Raw genomic sequence first — 22,847 nt, 5'->3', positions numbered from 1 at the left:
TGAACTCTTCCTTCTTTTTTAAATATAAATAAAATAAATATAAGTAATAGAGATAAACCTAGACACATTTTATTTAAAGCCAGCGACGGATTCACTTAGCAACATAGCTAGGTTTTGCCCTACTCTACTCATAAAATACACTTAAAAATATATATAAAAATAAATATAAATTATTAAAAATATTAAACATAAAACTATATATAAGCAAAAAAAAAAAAAGGTACAAGAGAAGGTAAATTAATAATTAGGTACAAAGCAATAACTGTATAAATTTTACAGTGAAAATGGTAATTTCTTGCTAAGTTCAAGCGCAGGGAACTTCGGATTATCATGTACGATCTGATTTGAGCAGAAGTACATGAGAACTTCTCATGTACTTCTTGGTCGAGGCTATATAAACTGGTGACGAAACGTAACAGAAAAAAAACAACAACCAGTTGCAGTTGGTTGATGAGCGTTTCCGCAGTGCTGAGCCTGCGCACAGCCACCTGCAGTGGTCAGCGCGTTGGACGTTCCATCGGAAAATAGAAATTCGTTAATTCGAGCCAGGTTACCGTGTCACTTTGTTTCGCTCACGGCCAAGACAAGAAAATGAATCTCACGCATGACAATATTTGACAGAATCCGCCGTCGTCGCTCTGCTTAGAGCACGTGGCACATTATAGACTAGGAATCTTCATGTATAGTGGCCAGTTCGCCCTTCATTTACAAGGAGCTACGACATGGCTTCTTGTTATAAAGGCTCCTGTTTTCCTTGCAGGGTAAGGCCACGTAAAGGCACACAAACAAAACAAACCTCCCTCATTTCCTCTTCCTTTTTGGGCAAATTATCAATCACATCTTCCTAAAAGTCCCTATAAAAAGGTCTTATTTCCGGGGTCTCCCCTCAGGCGATAGCCGATGATATGTGCGTAAGTGGCTAACAAATGAGTGACGCGAGGTTATGTGAATATGCGACGGCAAAGATAAACTGATATCCCGGGGGCGGACTTTCATATAAAGGGGGCGGGGATGCTCGTCGTCTCGTTTAGGGTGTAAATTTCGGATTTTGGTCTCACTTACGGTCTTCTGGGCAAAACGCCATTGTATTTAGCCGTATAGGTCTAGCTTAGGGTTGCACGGGAAGAAATATAAAAAAATATCTATTTGCCTGTGTTTTAAAATGATCTCTTTTAGGGGTCAAAAAAAGCTTGGCGCAAACCCAGATTGATCTCCTTTAGGGGTCCAATTCAAAATTTCCGACGAGCATCCCCGCCCCTTTCATATGAAAGTCCCACCCCCGGGACTGATATATGCATAACAAAGATAAATACAAAAAAAAAAAAAAATGCTGGAAGATAGTCCTGCGATCAGACTAGGATCATCCATGGGGGTGACGACCAGGGAATTCAATATACCAGAAATTGTTTTATTTTAAACATGACTTGTCGTCATGTTTTGGGTCTGAACAAGGCGACAAAAATATCCACTGTTATTCTGAAGAAGGACTTCAGGTTTATCAAACTCCACTACTCGTCCTTGATCCATAACCAAGACTTTGTCATAGTCCATGATGGTGTTCAAGCGATGAGCGATGGTTAACACTGTGGAATCTTTAAATCTGTTACGTATAACTTCTTGAATCAAACGGTCAGTCTTGTAATCCACATTAGCAGTGGCCTCATCCAGTATTATGATCTTACTCTTCTGTAACAGCGCCCGCGCTAAACAGACCAGCTGGCGCTCACCAACACTGAAGTTGCTCCCAGACTCTCTCAACTTGTACTCCAGCTGGTCTGGTAATTGTTGTACCAAGGTCTTCAACTGTACCTCTTCCAAAGCACTCCACAGATCATGATCTTCATACAACGAAAACGGATCTAGGTTCCTCCTGAGACTGCCACCAAACAGGACAGGATCTTGAGTTATGACGGCCATGGACCTGCGAGATGCTTGTAGATTGAGATCCATGATATTCACACCATCTATGATCGCCTTTTTGAATGAGAAGATACAATCGTAAGAAATTGTCTTCTGAATCTGAGCCTGTTGTACTGCTACTTTGACTCACCGTGACAAGAAATTAAAGGCATCTGTGATGCCTGGAATTAAGCATGCACTAGCGTCAACAAGATCTGATGATGATCAACAATAACAACAATATCAACACGTACAGGAAACTCCTCTCACCAAAGTGGTTTTCAGGGAGGTCCTGGAAACAAGATAGAAAATCTTGTGTATGATCATACAAGCAAACACTGTCTCCAACACTTCAGGACCTTGTAAAACGACAGTCTTTGGAAGGGGAACAACTGAATGTTATGTACCTATCGTAGTTAGTACGGCTGATTTCTTGTAGGGTAGAGCTGAAGGAACCGGTTATCAAGACCCGTTATCACCGGTAACTAGAGTTATTTCACAATAGACCGAAATTCAACTCTTGGCCACGCGGCACATTAGTGTTAATAAACAAACGGCCTCTCTTCCGCCAGTTGCCGGATTTTTAACCACTAATTATAAAAACCGTTCGCTGATTTTATTTGAACGCTGTAAATCAAAGACAATTATTTTTTTCCGATAGGAAATTATCCATTTCAGAAAGAACTACTGAGAAAGTAAAGTTAGGTACATAGGCTAAAACGATTGACAGTGGAAAATACTGATGATGATGATAGCCTTTATTTTAAAACGATGAGTATTAAAGCTACATGAGCTTGTGGGGTCGTTTGCAATTAACTAATTACAAGTAAACTAAAAAAGCTAAAAACTAGGGGTATATACAGACAAAATGTTTGAACTAAATTAACGCTTACAAATATGAAATCATGAGCATAAAATTAAGTATATACAAAGTCATCTTTTCTAAAATTACAAGTGGATGCAGACGTTATCTTAAAGCTGAATTCATTAAAATTAGCTTTGAGATTTAAGCTTTAGCCTGAGATCACGATAAGGAATGTTATTTGTCAGGGCACTACAGTTGTTGGTCACTGCATTCCACAGGACTGAGCCTCTAAACGCGACAGAGTCTTTCATGTAACGTGTGTTGAAGCGTGGAACAATTAAAGAAGCGCAAGTCCGGGTTGAATAGTTTGTGGCCCGTTTCTTAGAAATCAGGTCGATTAATGTGACAGGTAACCTATCGTGGAAAGCTTTATGAAGGCAGATAAAAATGGCTCATACTCAGACAACAAACGTCTGGATCTTAGTTCATTGACCATAACCATTATGGGGATAGGTAATAGCCATTTCTTCTTATCTCCCAAATGACACCAGTAACAAAGCAAAAGCCCTGGTCGAACGGCGCATGATAATCAATGATAGTTGACGATAGTCTTTCATCCACTATTATTAACTATCAAGCGGGTGGTGAAGCGTCTCTAAGAAACTCGTGATAGCCGATAACAGTTTACTATGAGCCTCTAGTGTAAGGCATCTGCCGAGTGTAAACTATCATCGACTATCATGCGCGTCGTTAAAAGGGAAAAACTATCATCAACTATCATGTACAATTTGAACACGTTGAAAGTGAATGATAGTTGACGATAGTCGATGAGGGTGCATCAGGATAGTTGGTGGTCAAACGGTTTGACCATCGACTATCATGCATGCATCGTATGACCAGTACAAACAAGCAACAATTGTTCTTACTTTGCCATCAGGCTCTGGCATTCGGAACAAAGCAGCCACTAAAGATGATTTCCCAGCTCCCGTGCGTCCTGCTACACCAACTTTCTCCTTGGCAGCAATAGAGATGGTTATGCCTTTCAATGTGGCTGGCGCTCCTTTCAAATAACTTAATGACAAGTCCTGCAATTTTAAGGTGCCCTCTGTCGGCCACGTTTCAGGTAGAATGGTTTCCGTGCCATACCCAGGCTCTGGAGCGATTTCGGTGTAAGTGAAGACTCTTTCTACTGAAGTCATGTAATTTTCTGTTTCCGAGGCAACTAGAATGCCATACTGCGAGGCTTCTAATGTTTCGGCTGCGAATGTCAGCGACATGCCTGCCAAAGCTGAAACAAAATATAAAAGTGCCTGATGTTTTCACATAAAGTCTGGGGCTCGTTTATTGCCAGGTTTGAAAAGAAAACATTGTCGTGAATCGTCTCAATCTTGGTTGGTATACCAGGCTCAAGAAACTTACGGTATGGAGTGGTCTTTTATTTGAAAACGTCCAAAAACGACTGATTTTAGCGGTCAAGCACACCAACCACTGATAGATATTAAAATTGTTTTGATTCATGATTTTCCTGGGTTTAAAAGATTTTTTTTACCAGATATCTTGGAGGCCACTGCCTCTTCTTCAGTGGTGAAAAACGCAACTGAAAAATCGCGCGTCTGTTGATAGATCATCAGACATCAAGAGGAACACTGTCTAGTGCGTCACGATTACCGTACTGGTATCAGTCTGAATTGTGTACACACCTGGGCTTTGTAATGCAAATGAGGCCCCAGTCGATACAGACGTCACAAGAAGATTACTCAGCGCATCTCCTCGCACAGCAAGCCAGTGTTTTGAGACGATCCGCATTACCGTCGCCGCTGTATTCGTGTCTTGATACCTACAATGAACATTAATAATGTAAGGTATGTTCCCTCTCCTGTCATAGTGGCCATCTCTTTTTCCCTTTCGATCACCGAAGTCTGATCAACTTCGTTTTGGCCGTAATCAATTAAAACAAAACACGATACTGATAGTCTGCGCTGTAGACGGAACTAAACGGCACTGAAAACTGCAAATGGGACTAATCGGCGGGTATTATTGGCCAACGATTTCAAAGTGCTACTCATCAACGCGCGCATGTGCCTGGGGTAACATAGTCTCCTTAATATTCGTCTGTGCTCAGGATGGATATTGTTACGTCTTTCAGGATTAGCTGAAAGGCCGAAAGTGAAGTCAAGTGTCGACCAAAATATTGGATCGTATTGTGATCTGTCTTATTTTAGGATAGTATCATTCGGTCTCTTCCAACTCCTCCTTTTCCTTTTTTCACCTTAGTTTTCTCTTCCAGCCTACTGTCTCTTAAAGAGTAAATTTTATAGCGAAGGTAAACGGGGACAAAAATGGGGGATGCACCTCGCCTTATACTTCAAAAAGTCCCTCCAAATATTGGGCCGTGACACGAAGAACGAGCAAGCTCTTCCTTGGTCGCCAAAAAATCTCGCAGACAATAAATATATATATCTAAACAAAACGATATAAAACATTTTTGAATGTTAAAGGATAAATCAATAGTTTACTAACTTGTAAAATTTTTGTAAGAAATCGTCTTCCATCTCTGAAGAACGAATTACTTCCAGTCCTGCCACAGTATCAGCAATAAGCGAGTATACTGGACTGCACGTCACTGCTTCCAACCGTCTAATTTCTCGGGAAGATTTCAAATAATATTTCGTAAGGTAAATAAACAACACTGTTAACGGAGCACATGTGATAAATAGCCACACATTCGATGCCGCTGATAGGATGGTGGCACTGAAAAAGTACAAACACAGTTGGACTGCAAAGAGATATACTGGTGGAAGTTGGTCGTCCATATTACCAATGTCCTTTGAGAAGCGATTTAAGATGCGACCAACTGGGTTTGTGTCAAAGAACAGGACTGGCGCCTTGATAACTGCCTTTGTCATCTCATTGTGGAGGTTTTCAGAAGCTTTCAGGACGGTCAGATAGAACAAGAAGGAGGATACTGTTGTGAGAAGGAAGGAGGCCGCGGCAATCGATCCATACACCAAAAGCGTGATGTAGTTCTTCTGTTGGTCATATGGCATCTCTGACATACGTGAGAGCCACCAATAAGGAGCAATCCATAACACTAGCAAAAAGAAACGTTATCAATACCTGAATTTGTCTAGACTTACTTGACTTGACTTATTTCTTGGTCCCAAGGGGGAAATGGGCTGGCATTTGTCTAGAATCAGCAGTAATTTTACGGCGGTTATCAATAACAAGCGACCTACCTGCCTTCAAAAAGAGTCGGTTAAAGTTGCGTTTTCGTGGACGTCAGCAAAAAGAAAAGCGTTGAAATTATTTTGAATTCTGACAAGATTTTTTTCCAGCGAAGAGAAGGTAAAACGGTAAAAATTTTAGCAGAAGACCACAAAGACAAACGCTGGGTCAAAGAGGCAATGCTGATCAAAAACTAAATCCAATATTGAACAGTGATGGGGACTGAACCTACAATCGGTATGCGACGCTGAACAATGGTCAAATTGATTTCTGAGCCATTAAAACTAACAGAAAAGCTGTACTTGTCGTTGAGAGGATCGTTGCTGGATTCAGTTCCAAATTTTTATACCTGCAGTGAAATTTAAACTTTTCATATCAATCCCATTAAAGAGGCGCTCTTTAGTTTAAACTGGCTTGAAATAAATTTTGATAAAGTTTTTCTGTATATAGGCGGGTAAAAGTGTCATTGTTATGGTTCTTTTGCCTAAAAATCTTGTCAGAATTCAAAATAATTTCAACGGCTTTTCTTTGGCTGACGTCCACCAAAACGAAACTTTATCCGTTATTGGTAACTGCTATAAGGAGTTATTATCATTAATTTTCGTCACAAAAACATAACAGTTGCTGTAGATGGTTAAGTGTCTGTCTTGGTTTATACTATAGAAGAAGCACTTGAAGTTTATTGTGGCTAGAGAAACACAACACGGAACACTCACCACATTTGGGTCAGTTGAGTGGGAGAATTGAACAGTTTAGAAGTATTGCTAATTTCAATGTCTTATTTGCTATAAATGTTTTAATTATTTCATTTGCTACTTACCTTGCACAAAAGCGAAGAAGATAGCAAGACTGACGATCCCACCCACTGGAAGTGCAGCTCTAAAGTAATTCCAGTAGAACTGCCAGATAACAGATCCAACCACTCTGTCCTCTTCCTCTTCTTCCAAATCTACTCTTTCGCGACATCTATCAATCTGTTGTAATGAATTGATAGTTTCATCTTCATTAAGAACTTTCTCAGAACCAGTTGCGCTTGTTTTTTGCTTTGTTTGAGTTAGAATAGAGAAATGGCTCCTCTGCTCTTTTCCCATTTGACAGTAATTTCCCTGGAACACAATGGAGCCATTTTGAAGCATTACGATGTTGTCTGTGTGTTTGAGAACCTGCAACTGATGGGTGACCAGAATACGTACTCGCTCAGCTAAGAATTCTTTGATGCACCGATCAAACAAATGTTTGCCGACTTTGGCATCCACGGCACTTAGTGGATCATCCAATAAGTAGATGTCAGCGTCTGAGTAGATCGCGCGTGCTAGACTTACTCGTGCCCGCTGACCCCCACTTAGGATTACCCCGCGTTGCCCAATTTCAGTTAGATCGCGTTTTGGGAAACTTTGAAAGTCTTTCTCCAGGTCACAGACTTCAATAACCTTGTTGTACTTTTCCTCATTGAATGGTATGCCAAAAATTATGTTCTCTCGCACGGTGCCAGAGTAGACCCAAGGCGTCTGAGAAACGTAAGCTATTTTGCCAATGCAACAAACTTCTCCAGAAGAAACTGGAAGTTCTCCTAAGAGGCTCATCAATAAAGACGTTTTACCACTTCCAACAGGCCCAGTTATACCGACAAGTTGTCCACCAGTGGCTGTCAATGATACATTTTGTAATACTGGACGTCCTGATGCAGAATTCCAAATACAGGAAACGTCTGCAAGAGTGGCATGTGGTTGAACGTATTGAGGTACTTCATCACGTTTTTGAACACCGATCAAAGCCGGTTTTCCATATCGAAAGCTCTCAATTCTAATAAATTGTGGTTTGTATCTTCTACCTTTGAAATAAACTTTTAGTGGAGCCAGCTTCTGTTGATGGCCCATTTTCCGTGCTGAGACAGATTTCTTTTCGACCAATCTCTGCATTCTATCGCATGCAGTTTTTGCGTCTGCAGCATAGCGTAGGACCTCTCCAAGAAAGATTGTCACGAAAAACTTAATGTTAGACAAGGTAGAGATCAAAGTGAACACTTTGAATGATGTCAGTGAGTTTCCTGTGAACAGCAGTGTCACGACTGAGATGAATCCTGCAATGGAGTTGCTTGTGAAGTACAGAGCGTAGAAACTAGAGATGATAAATCCTCGGATACGAATCAGGGAAATTTCGTTTCTAAAGAGAATTGTAAATGGCAGGTTAATTTTTTTATAGCTCCTACAAATCTTTGATCTAACAAGTTGGCTCGTTGGTTGATTCGTTCATTTATTCATTCAGTCCCACAGTTAACCAGACATTCGGTCAGTCAGTCAGTCAGTCAGTTAGTCAGTCAGTCAGTCAGTCAGTCAGTCAGTCAGTCGGTCAGTCAGTCGGTCAGTCTGTCAGTCGGTTAGCAAGTCAGTCTGTCAGTCAGTTGGTCGGTCAGTCAGTCACCAAGCCAGGCAGCCAGTGAGTCGGTCAGTTAGTCAGTCTGCCAGTCAGTCAAGCGGTAAGTCAGTCAATCAGTAAGTCAAGCAGTCAGTCAGTCAGTCAGTCAGTCAGTCGACATACAGTCAGTTAGTCAGTCAGTCAGGCAGCCAGTTAGTCGGTCATCGAGTTAGTCAGCCAACCAGTAGGTAGGTCTGTCAATCCGTTAGCCAGTCAACCCTTTTTTTATTCAGTTAGTCAGTCGGTCAGTAATTGAGTCAGCCAATCAGTGAGTGTGTACAGTCAAGTCAGTCAGTCGGTCGGCCAGAAAGTGAGTCTGTCAGTCAGTCAGTCCGAGTCGGTCATTAAGTGAGTCAGCCAACAAGTAAATGCGTCTGTCAATCAATCAATCAATCAATCAATCAATCAATCAATCAATCAATCAATCAATCAATCAATCAATCAATCAATCAATCAATCAATCAATCAACCAATCAATCAATCAATCAATCAATCAGTCACTTTGTCGCTTAGGTAGTCAACCAGTCTGTCAGCCAGACACCAAGTCACGCTGTACACGTCACTCAGTTTGGCCGCTTTTAATAAATACCATTTTCTTTTAAGTGAAAGAAAAAGTAAAACTTCGTTTACAACATAGATTCCAACCTTCTAATTTGTGCAACTAGATCTCTGAAGTTCCATTCCCAAGCGTACATTTTCACCAGACGGATACCAGCAATAATTTCTTTCATTATCTCTAACCGTTTGTCGGTTTGAGCGGCAGCTTTTTTGCGAATACTCCCAGCCTTTTGAGCTCCAAGTGATCCATAGACAGAAACAAAAATGAAGAAAGAAACTCCTATCAATCCTTGCCAGCCAATTAAATACCACATAAGTGCCAAGGACCCAACAATATCCAAAGCAACAAATGGGAGCCCGAAACCCGCATATCCCATACGTTCGATGGCTTGAGCATCGTTAGAAACAAGATTGATAGTGTTTTCCGAAATGTTGTCGTCTAAGATACATCTGTTCAGAGTAAGAATCTGGAAGAGAAAAAAGGATAGAAAGAAAAAAATTAAATTAAAAAAAAAATTGAATTGCTTCATTTCTTCGGTTCCAACCCTATGCCTGACTGGCGACTTCTATATGACATTATTTTTCAGTCAGCGGTTAATGTACTCGAAAGGGGTTTCGTGGGGAGCAGTGATGGCGCAGTAGTGGGAGCACTTGCCTCCCACCAGTGTAGCCTGGGTTCGATTCCCGGACTCGGCGTCAAATGTGGGTTGAGTTTGTTATTGGTTCTCGTCCTTGCTCCGAGAGTTTCTTTCTCCGGGTACTCGTTTTCCCCTTCTGTCGTGTCGCCAATTAAATAAAGTGGTTTATTATTCTTGTTTAAACTATCCCTCATCCAGAAGGCCTGTCGCGTCCAACACTTTATAACTTATATAGACACTTTATGGCTAAATATATATAAACTTGTATATGACACTTTATAAGTTTTAACTACAGCTAAAAAAACTCTCCCCCGCTAAGATAGCACTCCATCTAAGGCTTCCATCCCTCCCAAGAATGAATTAAGAAATGATTTTGAAGAAGGTTACAAACGTTGTGTTACCTTTTTATTAGAGAGTTGGTTTCTAACGAACCTGTGGTGCTATGTTCGTGAGGAGTCTGGATTCTATCAATAGAGTTGATAAAGTAATTTAGCTACCGTCAATAGATTCGAGTGGTGACGTTTTGAGCGTTAGCCCTTCTCAGCTTCAGAGCGAATCATGGAATTGTGGGTTGTAAGCGGTTTACCTTTTTATAGACGAGACCAATCAGTGCAACTTTTAGCTTGATGGCCATCATGTCCGCCCTGGTTTGCCCCTGAGCGATAAACACTGAACGTGCCACGGAAACTACAGCAATACAGATAATAAACGGCAGAGTTGACGTGTAATTCTTGTCAGATGCTGAAGAGAGGCTTCTCAAGAAGAACCACAGAATCAAAGGCATAACGCTAAAAGTAAATGAGTATAAAATCCTCAGGATTCCAACAATGACGTAATCTCTATAAGAAACAACTCTCATCATGGCTCTCCAAAGGCGAGGAGGTCTTCTGCTTTGTTCGGAAGCTCTTTCCTCTGCAAGCCATTCCCTTTCCAAGTCACCAGTGAGCTTTTCTGCCTGAAATGACGTTTCTAACGGAAACAGATGCTTTTCTTCCAGTGGGTGTTGGCTGCCAAATTTCAGTAAGTGGCTAATCCAGGAGAAAGTTAAAATTGAGATGAAACTTGCTGTTTCTCTGGGATTATGAGTTGAGGCATCGTCCATGACTAGTCGGCTTTACTTTCGCTGAACACCTAAGACAAATTATAAAAAAACTGAAGCTCAAATTTGGGCTAACGTGTATTGAACCATTTATGCTGCAATGGGCACACTACACAGTTGGAAAATGCCTACTCCACCGTCATTGAACCGGGGCAAATAGTTCCAACACTTGCTTCAAAGCTTGTAGTAATGTCATGGAGATTGCTGGATTGTTTGCGTCAAGACTGTGCTTATTTCGATGCCAAACTATGTACACTCTTAACCGAGTGTACATAGGTTCCACCTGAGATCACTTTCCTGTGACGCGTATATTTCATTAATCAATGATAATCGATAACAATCGATAACAATCGAAGATTAGCATCAATTAATATGAGCAATTGATAGGAATCGATAAAAACCAGAAAAAGTTATGAGTTGTGACGATCGATTGGTATCAATTGTCGATAGAAATCGATGACTGATTCATCGAATGCTATCGATTGTTATTGGAAATGATCTGAAATTCTGGTCCTTTCACCTGGTTAGTTACTCACCCTGCTAGCAGAGCCTTTCTTTTGCTTGCTCGTTTTTGGCGTTCTCGAGAAACACACTGCATGAATTGAGTAAGATCTTTATTACTCGGGCCGTAAGACGGACTGAGTTAAGGTTTCGGTAGATAGATGGAAGATAGATAGATAGATAGTTTAATAATCAATACATGGCAGCCCGAAGGCTGAATTGCGTATTTACAATTAATAAAATCGATAAAAAGTACGTATAAAACTAGGTACAATAAATAAAGGTATAAAAAATATGATAAAAAGGGAAACTAAGAATCTATATATATACATTATCAATACAGGATCTAATAATAAAACTATTTCTAAAACGATCTGTCTTGCATTTGGGTACGGTAAAACGCCTGTTGCACCTTAGAGTATAACGTGACGGTCCACTAAATGGTATTAAACAGTTCAGACGGTGTTCTGGGTCCTTAATAATGGTGTCAAAAGCATTGGTGCATAGCCCCGTGATGAAATCTGTCGGTAGCATTATCAAATTCTTTTTTCTTTTTGGGGTCGCGATGGGCCGAGAGATAAGACTTCGGGCCACGAGTTATTGTTCTCGGTTTCGTTTTTTGTACTCGGCTGGTACGAGTTACGTTTTCTGTCGTGTTATCAAATTCTTTAAATTTTCGGTCGCATTCTTTGTTTTCGGGCCGTGAGGAGTGCTTACAATATGCGAGCCAGACGTGTAAAGCATGAACAAAACATGCGAGGCATGCGAAGCATGAACAACCCCAACACAAACTGCTAACCGTTAAGCTAACCGCTGCTATTTAGGCTCACTGGAGTGCTCTTTAGGCTAACTGGAGTGCTCTTTAGGCTAACCGGAGTGTTTTTAGGCTAACCTTAGTGCCTCAAGGTTAGTTTTGTTTAACCGAAAATTTGGCAACTAAATCAGTCTATGACCTCGCGGGCCAAGATAGGGTCAAGATAGATAAAGATGTCTCACGTTTACTATAGAAAAACAATCAATGTAGAAACGGTTTCTGTCTTCAAATGAAAGGTGAATAACAAATGCTTTCTCCTGAATTTCATTTAAAAATATAAACAGCGAAACATTGAAAAACGTACAAGGATATAAACGTACGCGTGATGCGTAACGTTACTCTAGATCCCGGGGGGGGGGGGGGAGGGGTTACCCTACAGATGCTTGGGTAGGGAGGTGTGGCCCGAGGGTTCAAACCCTGACCCTGTTTAAGACACTATTCTCCGATTTCCCTATCCCGTTTAAGACAGAATTCAAAATTTTCAGGCCCTTTCTAAGACATTTAAACCAAAATCACACCCTGTTAAAGACTAGAATGAAATAAGAATACACTAGTTTCTTACTGTATTTTAATGCATTAGGTCATGTAGGGATACCCTGTTTAAGACAGAAAGTGATGAAATAGATACCCCGTTCAAGACAAAACACCCTGAAAACCATGCCCTATCGCACGTCCCCGTTAAGGTCACATAAGGGAGTACCGCCCCGGGTCTAGATCATATCGAAAATTACGATCCGTCATTGACCCGGCGTCACATACATATTAGGACCGTACAAATGGTTTCTGTCTCTAAACGAAAGATGAAAACGTAAGGATTAAAGCCCAGGGATTATAAAAAGCATTCGTATGACAAATGTCGTTTTCCCTTGTACTTCATTCTGACTGCAAGAAATGCAATTCTATCTGGTGGTTACTTATTACCTCACTATATTTGGTAGCCTGCGAGTAAGCTCTCTTGGGGGTGGGGGGCGGGAGGGGGAAAGAGGATCCACACTCAAGAGAGCTTGCTCGCAGGCTACCAAACTGAGTGAGGATCTGTTTGGGGGAATTGGCGATGCTGGAGGTTATCACTGTTAAAAGATTGTCGGCTTTACGCACCACACAGTCAAATATGGCCCGAGTATAAGCTGGAAACAGCTTCTTGTTGATCATGCGCTGCATGTTGCCGGGATACAGTTTCGACCCAGGTCTAATATGCCTGATAGGCGTGCGCTTGCCGCTATTTGAAGTCCTCCAACTTACAGCATTTCAAGCCGAGCTTTTCACAAGAATTAATCTGATCATTTACAGGGCAGTGAGAGGAGAAACCACCAATAACATTGGGTGCGAAGGAAACGTCAAACGAAAGTTCATCTGACCGCTTGGATAACTCTTTCATTGACGGAATCGCCAGTTGATAATAAAGGATTTGCCGTGCCCGGTAGGAAGACAGACGAACGTATCTTAGCCGGAAACAAAAAATTTTAAGGCAGTTGACTGCTGTATTGACAAATCATGTAATGCGGAGAACATACCAATTATATTAAGAAGAATCTCGTCGAGAATAACTGGTGCTTGGCTTCGAGCAGATCTCGCCGCCATCTTGATTTTTCATGGTACAGCGGGCTCAATTATAACCATCGGTTTTATCACTAAACGGATGCCTGTACTGGAAAAACCAGTTTGACGAGAGAAAACAGCAATCCTGGCCAAAAAATAATGGGACGATTTGCAAAATTAATCACGACCTGTTCCCCCGCCCCCCTCCCCCCACCCCCAAGCAATGTTGTTACGATGCTGTATTTATCTACAGTCCGAATGATTCCAGTTGTGCTCAACATTGTTTGGGGGGAGAGGGCCTTTCAAAAATTGCAAAGACAGCTTAATAAAAAATTTTGAAGACAGGCTTAAGATATGCAGAATGAAAATGTTCACTGACAATGCTATTTTGTGTTCTGTCTCGGGAATTTTTGGCCAGGATTGTCTGAAAAAGTGGTTTTTAAAAAAAATAGTTATATCTTTACAAAAGATAAATATTTTTTATGCGTATTATTGCATACACATGAAGTTAATTTTGTTTCAAGTCTCAAGGGTTACATATGGTCGCATTTTTTACTCGTCATGGAAAAGAGGACCCAGACCGCGCGTTCTTGTTGTAAGGCTGACCGTGCGTATTTGCTAAGTGGAAACATTGGAATGTAAGTTACTGGCGGTCAGCCACGTCATATGGTGCGTATTTTTGTTTTGGGCAGTAATCAAGTTAAGAAAGTTACTCTTTTTACCCGTAGGGTAAGTTTGGCGCAAATAGCTTTAGCATGATTTCACCAAAATGCCAAACTGTGTCCTTATGGCCTCAGCGGGGGATCCCCACACGCTCACCTGATGTACATTATGTCGACTGCATGGAAAGCAGACTTATCCTCATAAACCAAAAATTGCAAAGACAGCTTAATAAAAATTTTGAAGACAGAATGAACATGTTCACTGACATTGCTATTTTGTGTTCTGTCCCGGGAATTTTTGGCCAGTATTCTCGGTTTTCACTGTCACGCCATTGAAAAAAAAAAAATATCGAAACCATTCCATGAATGAAGTCAAGAAATCGACATGGTATAGAGGATAAATAAATAAGGCATCTGTCCAAGTGTCAGGTCTGTGCAGTATTCCGTACTCTAGTTATTTGACAAAATGTTCCACATAAATTTATAGAGCTTAGTATGGAGACGCCATGTTTGTGTCCCTCTGAGGGGCACAAACATGGCGGCCGGAAATAGGAAAAAACATGTGGAGTCCACTTCTGCCAGAAAAGAGGTTTGTTTGCCCTTGTGAATTTTCCAATGTTTAGATTAATATTTCCCCTCAAACTTAAATTGTTTAGAATGCTGAAAATCACCCGAAGAGTCATTTTTAAGATACGGAAAAGCTGTGTCATGGCCGTCCTTCTGATGTCACGCACGATGGAAACTCGGAAATTGAAACTGTTCTATTTTCAAAAGGAAGCACGACATCGAGCTAAGAAATTGTAAACAGACATATTTTTAGGTAATCTTTCCTTGAATGAAGGTAAAAATTTTGCAGGCCTCCCAGTTTTGTATTTTAGAATTTGGTGACGTCACGTGGAAACCAAGAATTAAAGATTGACTAGTCCAGAAGTTCCGGCTGCGGCGGCTTCAAAGAGTTGACGCGATTCAGGCAGAGCCTCCTTTTCTCCTCCTCAGTAAAGAAAAAGACAAAAGGAGGTTCTGTTCGCAGGGTGCTGGTTACTGCACCGGTTTCAGTTTGTGTGTTCAATGAAAGGAAGTCGTTCTTATTCGCTTCTTCGGAGTTTAACTGACAACACCACCGCTTCCCCGCAATGCCGCACAAGATCTAGCCTGAAGGCTACACAAGAACAAGTTGAACAACAACCGCAAAGTTCATGCAAATTTACAGATGAACGGCTGACTGCATCTGTTGAATTGACAGCCATGGCGTCCTCCAACAACCATGAAAATATCAGTCGGCACACAAATAAAACAAGTTAGAAAAATGTTAAACTTTGTTATAACATTAAGATTTAAAACTGAAATTTTGTTCCTGAATTCGCACGAAACCAAAAAGAAAAGGGCGTAAGGAACCGGGTCAAACAACGAAAATAAGCAGCGAGTCGACTAGTTGGCATAATCAAGCTATGGTGATTAATGACGTCCTTTGATAATCATTTCAAGCCGAATGTTTGTTTCTATTTCTCTCTTCCAATACTGAAAATATAATGTCGAAACCAGGATTAAAGGCTTTAATTAAAGGCACTCGAAGTGTCTGAAGTGTAGCAACCGCGAATCGGACCCTCGCAATATGGAATCAATTTCCGAATCGAAGAGGAATTAACATTCGCACCCACGCTATTGTTGTACTGTCGGTCCTGCAGTCGATGGCGAATATAGCAGCTGGAAGCGATGATTGCAGGTTATGCCGGCTAACTATTAATTAGTTGTAACTGAAACCGGCACACCTGGCGGTAGGTATAGGTAACTGTTTTGAACGGCGTAAGTCGAAAAACTTTATCTTCGTGTGGACCGTAATATTGCCAGCTACGCAGCCTTAACTGAGCAAAATGAAAAAAAGGTAAAGAAAAGCAAAGACATGCTCACCTGAGAAAAGTCGTCGCACTCGCTTTCTTTGTAGTTTACACTTCGGTCGGTGTAAAACATGGACTACGGACTGGGTGAAAAAACAAGCACAACGGATCAGTATTACAATCCTCCTGCGCAGACTCACGTCACGCACTCCTCCCAGTCGTGGGGAGGAGTGCGTGACCTGGCGCGCCAAAGGACTTCTGCGCACTTCTTCTGTGCAGGAAAGGCAGTCAGCGGCAAAACCTGCGGGCTCGTACATACCTACCTCAACCTTGTTTCGAAAATATATTAAGAGGGAGGCACATCAGCATTTTGAAGGGTTTTGAGAACTCTTGTTGAAGTTTGATCTTTATTACGTAAAAGAAGTTGAGAGAAAAAATTTTTCAAAATGAGATCAGTGTGCTAAAATCTTAAGTAGCGTCTCAATTCGTTTATTTATTAACACCTTTGCAATCAAAACAAGACGCTTTTCAGAGCGTTTACGTGGGATGCGTTGACTATGTTTAGCACTAGTGGCCTCATTTATTGTACGCCTCACCGATTTTTTAACCTTCCCTCCCTTCGCGATTGAACTAACTGAACAGTTTTAGTCAGAAAGAATGCGTGATATTGAGTTGCGCTACTTGAAATTTTGCCGCCTAAAAATAGTTCCCGCCAGAAAATGTCTTCAGCTGAAAGGAGCACTCTTTTTATCTGAAAAGTTCACTGCTAATCATAACTTTTCGCATACATGAAAACTTGACAACTTTCATCATATTTTTGCTTCTCATACAAAAGTCTTTCGTTGTACCGGAGATTCTATTACAATAACTTGGCGTGACTCACGTTTTCTACTCTGGTTATGTAAATAAAAGTGTAAGATTACAATGTAAGATTACAAATTGTTTTCGTTTCGTCAAAAAAACAGAAAGAAAACAGGCAAAAAGCTTTCCTAAATGAAAACTTTTAGTAAAAATTGACAATCAAACCTTTAATCTTTTTTTGAAGTGGATTTCCAGTTGCGTTTAAGCATCAAATCGACAAAGTCATGCGATGTGTGTTTTAGCTTATCAATGATATTTCCCCCACGTATTCTGGATGGTTCTACAACTGTCAAACAGAAGCATGATTCCTTCGCTTTGAACTCTCCAATTTCCACCGTTTTCACTGTCGAGTGCTTCTTAGACCTTCTTAGAAGTTATTCTTTCGATTTACTGCTTCAAAAGGGTTAGTTTTCTTTTTGAAAACGGCACATTGGAATCTAAAACATTAAAACAATATGGCCACGCCACTAAAGCCTAGGACCTGAATAATCACAATAGTAATTAACTCCCGTCCGATCCCTCCTGACATACACTAAAATATTGCATTCTGATTGGACCGTTTTTGTTAAAGACAATAAGGACAATACGAGACAAAAAGATCCCCTCTAGGAGAAAACTGAATTTGATACATCTAAAACGAGTTAATAATTGAAAGATGCGCATTTGTGGATACAAACGGCCCCCATTTTATAACGTGGGCTGCACAGGCATCTCACGTAATTACACGGCCTTAAATGAAGTAAACAAGATGCCTGCTATACTGGCATTACGCGTGATGCCCGGACTGATTCATTTATTCCAACTGTATGCTTCGCCGATTGATAAAACTATCCTTGCTAATGGAATAGTTTGAGTCACGATGATCGCGTTACGTTGTTCCCCTTGTGTTACGTTACTCAGGTTTTCAAGGGAAATTGCGGGAATTCCATTGCGATAACGTAAGCTTCTCAATGACCTCTTCTCTGTCTGCAGTCGTGGACTAAGACTGTCAAAGAAAGCACGATTCCTTCGCCAGGAACTCTCCAATTTCCACCGTTTTAGATGTCGAGTGCTTCTTAGAAGTTATTCTTTCGATTTACTGCTTCAAAATGGTGAAATTTCCGTTTGAAAACGGCACACTTGAGTCCAGAACATGTTAACAATATGGCTCCACAATTTAATGCAGTTTTAATGAAGAAATCAAATGATGCGTTGACGTCACACAGGTAAGGGTGAGTGGGTCCCCTCCCTAGCGATAAGAATGGATTTTAATTGGCCTGCCTTTGTTAAAGACAATCAGAACAATACATCCCGAGTAGGAGAGGGGTGAGTTTAATGAATAAATTAATGTACCGATTTGTAGCTACGAGGAAGAAGAAAAAAAAAAAAAAAAACAAGATGCCTGCTATACTGGCATTACGCGTGATGCTGGGGCTGATTCATTTATTCCAACTGTATGCTTCGCCGATTGATAAAACTATCCTTGCTAATGGAATAATTTGAGTCACGACGATCGCGTTACGTTGTTTCCCTTGCGTTACGCTACTCAGGGTTTCAAGGGAAATTGCGGGAATTCCATTGCGATAACGTAAGCTTCTCAATGACCTCTTTTCAGTCTCGCGTCGTGGTCTAAGACTGTCAAACAAAGCACGATTCCTTCGCCAGGAATTTACCAATTTCCACCGTTTTAAATGTTGGGTGCTTCTTAGAAGTTATTCTTTCGATTTGCCGCTTCAAAATGGTGAAATTTCCGTTTGAAAACGGCACACTTGAGTCCAGAACATGTTAACAATATGGGGCCAAATTTAATCTGTTTTTAATAAATAGATCAAATGATGCGTTGACGTCACACAGGTAGGGGTGAGTGGGTCCCCTCCCTCGCGATATAAGCGACAAGAATGGATTTTGATTGGCCTGCTTCTGTTGAAGACAATCAGAACAATACACCCCGAGTAGGAGAGGGGTGAGTCTAATGAATAAACAAGATGCCTGCTATACTGGCATTACGCGAGATGCTGGGGCTGATTCATTTATTCCAACTGTATGCTTCGCCGATTGATAAAACTATCCTTGCTAATGGAATAGTTTGAGTCACGACGATCGCGTTACGCTGTTTTCCGTGTGTTACGCGACTCAGACTATCAGCGGAAATTTGTCAAATTCCATTACGATAACGTAAGCTTCTCAATGACCTCTTTTCAGTCTCGCGTCGTGGTCTAAGACTGTCAAACAAAGCACGATTCCTTCACTAAGAACTCACCAATTTCCACCGTTTTACGTGTCGGGTGCTTCTTAGAAGTTATTCTTCCGATTTACCGCTTCAAAATGGTGAAATTTCTCTTTGAAAACGGCACACTTGAGTCCAGAACATGTTAAAACAATATGGCGCGAGTTAATCCGTCTTTAATAAATAGATCAAATGATGCATTGACGTCACACAGGTAGGGGTGAGTGGGTCTCCTCCCTCGCGATATAAGCGACAAGAATGGATTTTGATTGGCCTGCTTCTGTTGAAGACAATCAGAACAATACACCCCGAGTAGGAGAGGGGTGAGTTTAATGAATAAATTAATGTACCGATTTGTAGCTACGAGGAAGAAAAAAAAAAAACAAGATGCCTGCTACACTGGCATTACGCGTGATGCTGGGGCTGATTCTTTTATTCCAACTGTATGCTTTGCCGATTGATAAGACTATCCTTGCTAGTGGAATAGTTTTTAAAAGTCACCACGATCGCGTTACGTTGTTTCCTTTGTGTTACGCGACTCAGAGTATCACCGGAAATTTTAGCCTCCCACGCAGACGTTCTTAGGGCAGGAACGCGTGACGAACCCCCAAGAACGTCTGCGTGGGAGGCTACGGAAAATTTGTGAAATTCCATTACGATAACGTAAGCTTCTCAATGACCTCTTTTCAGTCTCGCGTCGTGGTCTAAGACTGTCAAACAAAGCACGATTCCTTCGCCAGGAACTCACCAATTTCCACCGTTTTACGTGTCGGGTGCTTCTTAGAAGTTATTCTTTCGATTTACCGCTTCAAAATGGTGAAATTTCCGTTTGAAAACGGCACACTTGAGTCCAGAACATGTTAAAACAATATGGCGCGACTATTTAATCCGTCATTAATAAATATATCAAATGATGGATTGACGTCACACAGGTAGGGGTGAGTGGGTCCCCTCCCTCACGATATAAGCGACAAGAATGGATTTTGATTGGCCTGCCTTTGTTGAAGACAATCAGAACAATACATCCCGAGTAGGAGAGGGGAGAGTTTAATGAATAAATTAATGTACCGATTTGTAGCTACTACGAAGAAAAAAAAAAAAAAAACAAGATGCCTGCTATGCTGGCATTACGCGTGATGCTAAGGCTGATTCATTTATTCCAACTGTATGCTTCGCCGATTGATAAGACAATCCTTCCTAATGGAATAGTTTGAGTCACGACGATCACGTTACGTTGTTTCCTTTGTGTTACGCGACTCAGACTATCACCAGAAATTTTAGCCTCCCAATCAGACGTTCTTAAAGCAGGAACGCGTGACGAACCCCTAAGATAAAGAACGGCTACGGAAATTTGTAAAATTCCATTGCGATAACGTAAGCTTCTCAATGACCTCTTTTCTGTCTGCAATCGCGTCGTGGTCTAAGACTGTCAAACAAAGCACGATTCCTTCGCTAAGAACTCACCAATTTCCACCGTTTTACGTGTCGGGTGCTTCTTAGAAGTTATTCTTTCGATTTACCGCTTCAAAATGGTGAAATTTCCGTTTGAAAACGGCACACTTGAGTCCACAACATGTTAAAACAATATAGCGCGACAATTTAATCCGTCTTTAATAAATATATCAAATGATGCATTGACGTCACACAGGTAGGGGTGAGTGGGTCCCCTCCCTCGCGATATAAGCGACAAGAATGGATTTTGATTGGCCTGCTGTTGTTGAAGACAATCAGAACAATACATCCCGAGTAGGAGAGGGGAGAGTTTAATGAATAAATTAATGTACCGATTTGTAGCTACGACGAAGAAAAAGAAATCGTCCCGTTTTTAGACACGGTATGCCCCCTCAGGGCATCCCGCGTAAAAAGAAATCGACCCGTTTTTAGACACGGTATGCCCCCTCAGGGCATCCCGCGTAAAAAGAAATCGACCCGTTTTTAGACACGGTATGCCCCTTCAGGGCATCCCGCGTAAAAAAAAGAAATCGACCCGTTTTTAGACACGGTATGCCCCTTCAGGGCATCCCGCGTAATAATTGGTTTTATACATTTCTCTGGAATGGAAAAGGTGACAAAATAAAACGAAAAGTTATGATAAATGATTACGGCAACGGCGGTCTAAAAATGATCGATCTGTTCTCCTTCGATAAATCTCTTAAGTCAACATGGATAAAGAAAGACGTACTTAAAAATTGCGGCAGTGAAAATATTTTGACTTCTAATCTCAATACTAAAGACACCTTGGAGATATCCAAGGTTTCGAATGCTTTTTTCAGAGAAACACTAGAAATCTGGGGAGAAATTAATTTTCAAAATCAAGTTATGTCTGAGGAACACTTTTTAGATCAACCATTATGGTATGATTCTCTAATAAAGATTGGCAATAAACCCGTTTTCTCCAAAGATTGGTTGGGAAAGGGTGTCACTAAGGTGAGACATTTATTAGGAAATGATAATAACATATTTCTTTCCCTGAACGATTTTTGTCTAAAGTACAACCTAAACGTTCGCCCACTCAGTTTTTATGGGATTGTAACAGCCGTTAAGTCCTTACGGAACTCCACTTGGCAAATTTCAAAGGACATTATATCCAAGAGCACGGCAGTTTTCGCGCTAGGATGGTAAACACCCAAAGAGCAACCTCTCTCACTTACAAGAAACTAGTAAATACTAAAAGCAAAACCGCGGATATCAGTCAAAGAAATGACTCATTGACTGTGAACTGGCAAACAAGAAAAGCATAAATTGGACGTCTGCCTACTGTTTGGCTAGACGTTGTACCAAAAACACTAAACTTATCGAATTCCATTTCAAGTTCTTGCACAGCCGAATGCCAACTAATAATTTTCTACGTAAAATCGGGTTACAGGACAACACTAACTACACATTTTGCAAAGACACACCGGAAACATTAATTCATCTTTTCTGGTCATGTGACATAACATCATCTTTTTGGAATGATGTAACCGAATGGTTGAGGAAAGCTCATTTGATACCCGAAGACTTTACAATGGAAAACACTATTGCTTGGGGCTAAGGCCGGACTCTTCAAAATTTGCACTCCAAATAAATTACTGTCTCCTGTTAGCGCGATATCATATATGGTTAGCTAGTTTAAAACGTTTTTTATGAAGGAGTTAAGTGACTCCTTAAAATTTTGAAAATTTTAAGTGACTCTGATCACTTCCTACAAAGTTGTTTAAACTTTGCAAAAGGTTGTATCTGAACGTGTTATGCTTAAATGCCGCCCTCCTTTGCCCGTTACCGCATCGCACCCGTATGGACCTGTGTTTCTGTTCTGTGGGCTCCTTTTCAAAATAGTGAGCTCACGCAACAGGACGGCTGAGGGAAGGGGACGGTGGAATATCATTGTATGTGATCAACATGACATCTTAGTACCTTCGCATTTTTAGGCGATTTTCGACTAACACTGGTGTTCCCTCATCTGTGACAACCTGAAAACCACGAGCGGTAGAAATGTAACAGACTTGAGTCATGAATACTTGGCCGTCACGTTGGTCACACAGGCACAAATTGCCGTCCCACCACATCAGCCGTCCTGTTACGTAAACTCGCTAATATCAAGGGCTATCCTCCTGGGGTTAAACGTGTAAAAGCAAAAGAGTCAAATAAACTGGACGGCCTAATTTTGTCGGCAATTAATAAGCATAACGAACTTAGAATTCAACGGAATTGCTCAATGATTGTTGTAGTCCACATGGGTCAAAAATGTCGAGGCATGTTCTTTTTAACATTACGTCATCAAGATAAATAACGTGTTCATAAATAGCTA

The 22,847-nt window shown here is 41.0% G+C and overlaps 1 protein-coding gene across 2 annotated transcripts; it reads right to left on the bottom strand.

The window, feature by feature from the left end:
• Window positions 1–47: 47 nt before the first annotated feature.
• LOC146478635 (ATP-binding cassette sub-family C member 4-like) lies at window positions 48–16,313 on the bottom strand. 2 transcript variants are annotated; one of them, XM_085112209.1, is made up of 8 exons: window positions 16,064–16,313; window positions 10,127–10,671; window positions 8,990–9,369; window positions 6,750–8,092; window positions 5,225–5,795; window positions 4,405–4,541; window positions 3,631–3,992; window positions 48–1,974 (listed from the first exon to the last, which is right to left on the bottom strand). In XM_085112209.1, the coding sequence occupies exons 2-8, from the start codon at window positions 10,640–10,642 to the stop codon at window positions 1,414–1,416; spliced, it is 3,870 nt and encodes a 1,289-aa protein (XP_084968335.1). In that variant the 5' UTR covers window positions 10,643–10,671; window positions 16,064–16,313; the 3' UTR covers window positions 48–1,413. The 2 variants fall into 2 exon arrangements, with proteins under 2 accessions (XP_084968335.1, XP_084968336.1); XM_085112210.1 differs by having other exon boundaries at window positions 10,127–10,663.
• Between the last annotated feature and the right edge of the window lie 6,534 nt (window positions 16,314–22,847).

The sequence above is a fragment of the Pavona decussata genome, unplaced genomic scaffold, assembly GCF_977016875.1.
Source record: "Pavona decussata unplaced genomic scaffold, jaPavDecu1.1 SCAFFOLD_64, whole genome shotgun sequence".
Taxonomy (NCBI): domain Eukaryota; kingdom Metazoa; phylum Cnidaria; class Anthozoa; order Scleractinia; family Agariciidae; genus Pavona; species Pavona decussata.
Note: the sequence above shows the minus strand (reverse complement) of the source record. Positions and strands in the feature narration are given on the sequence as shown.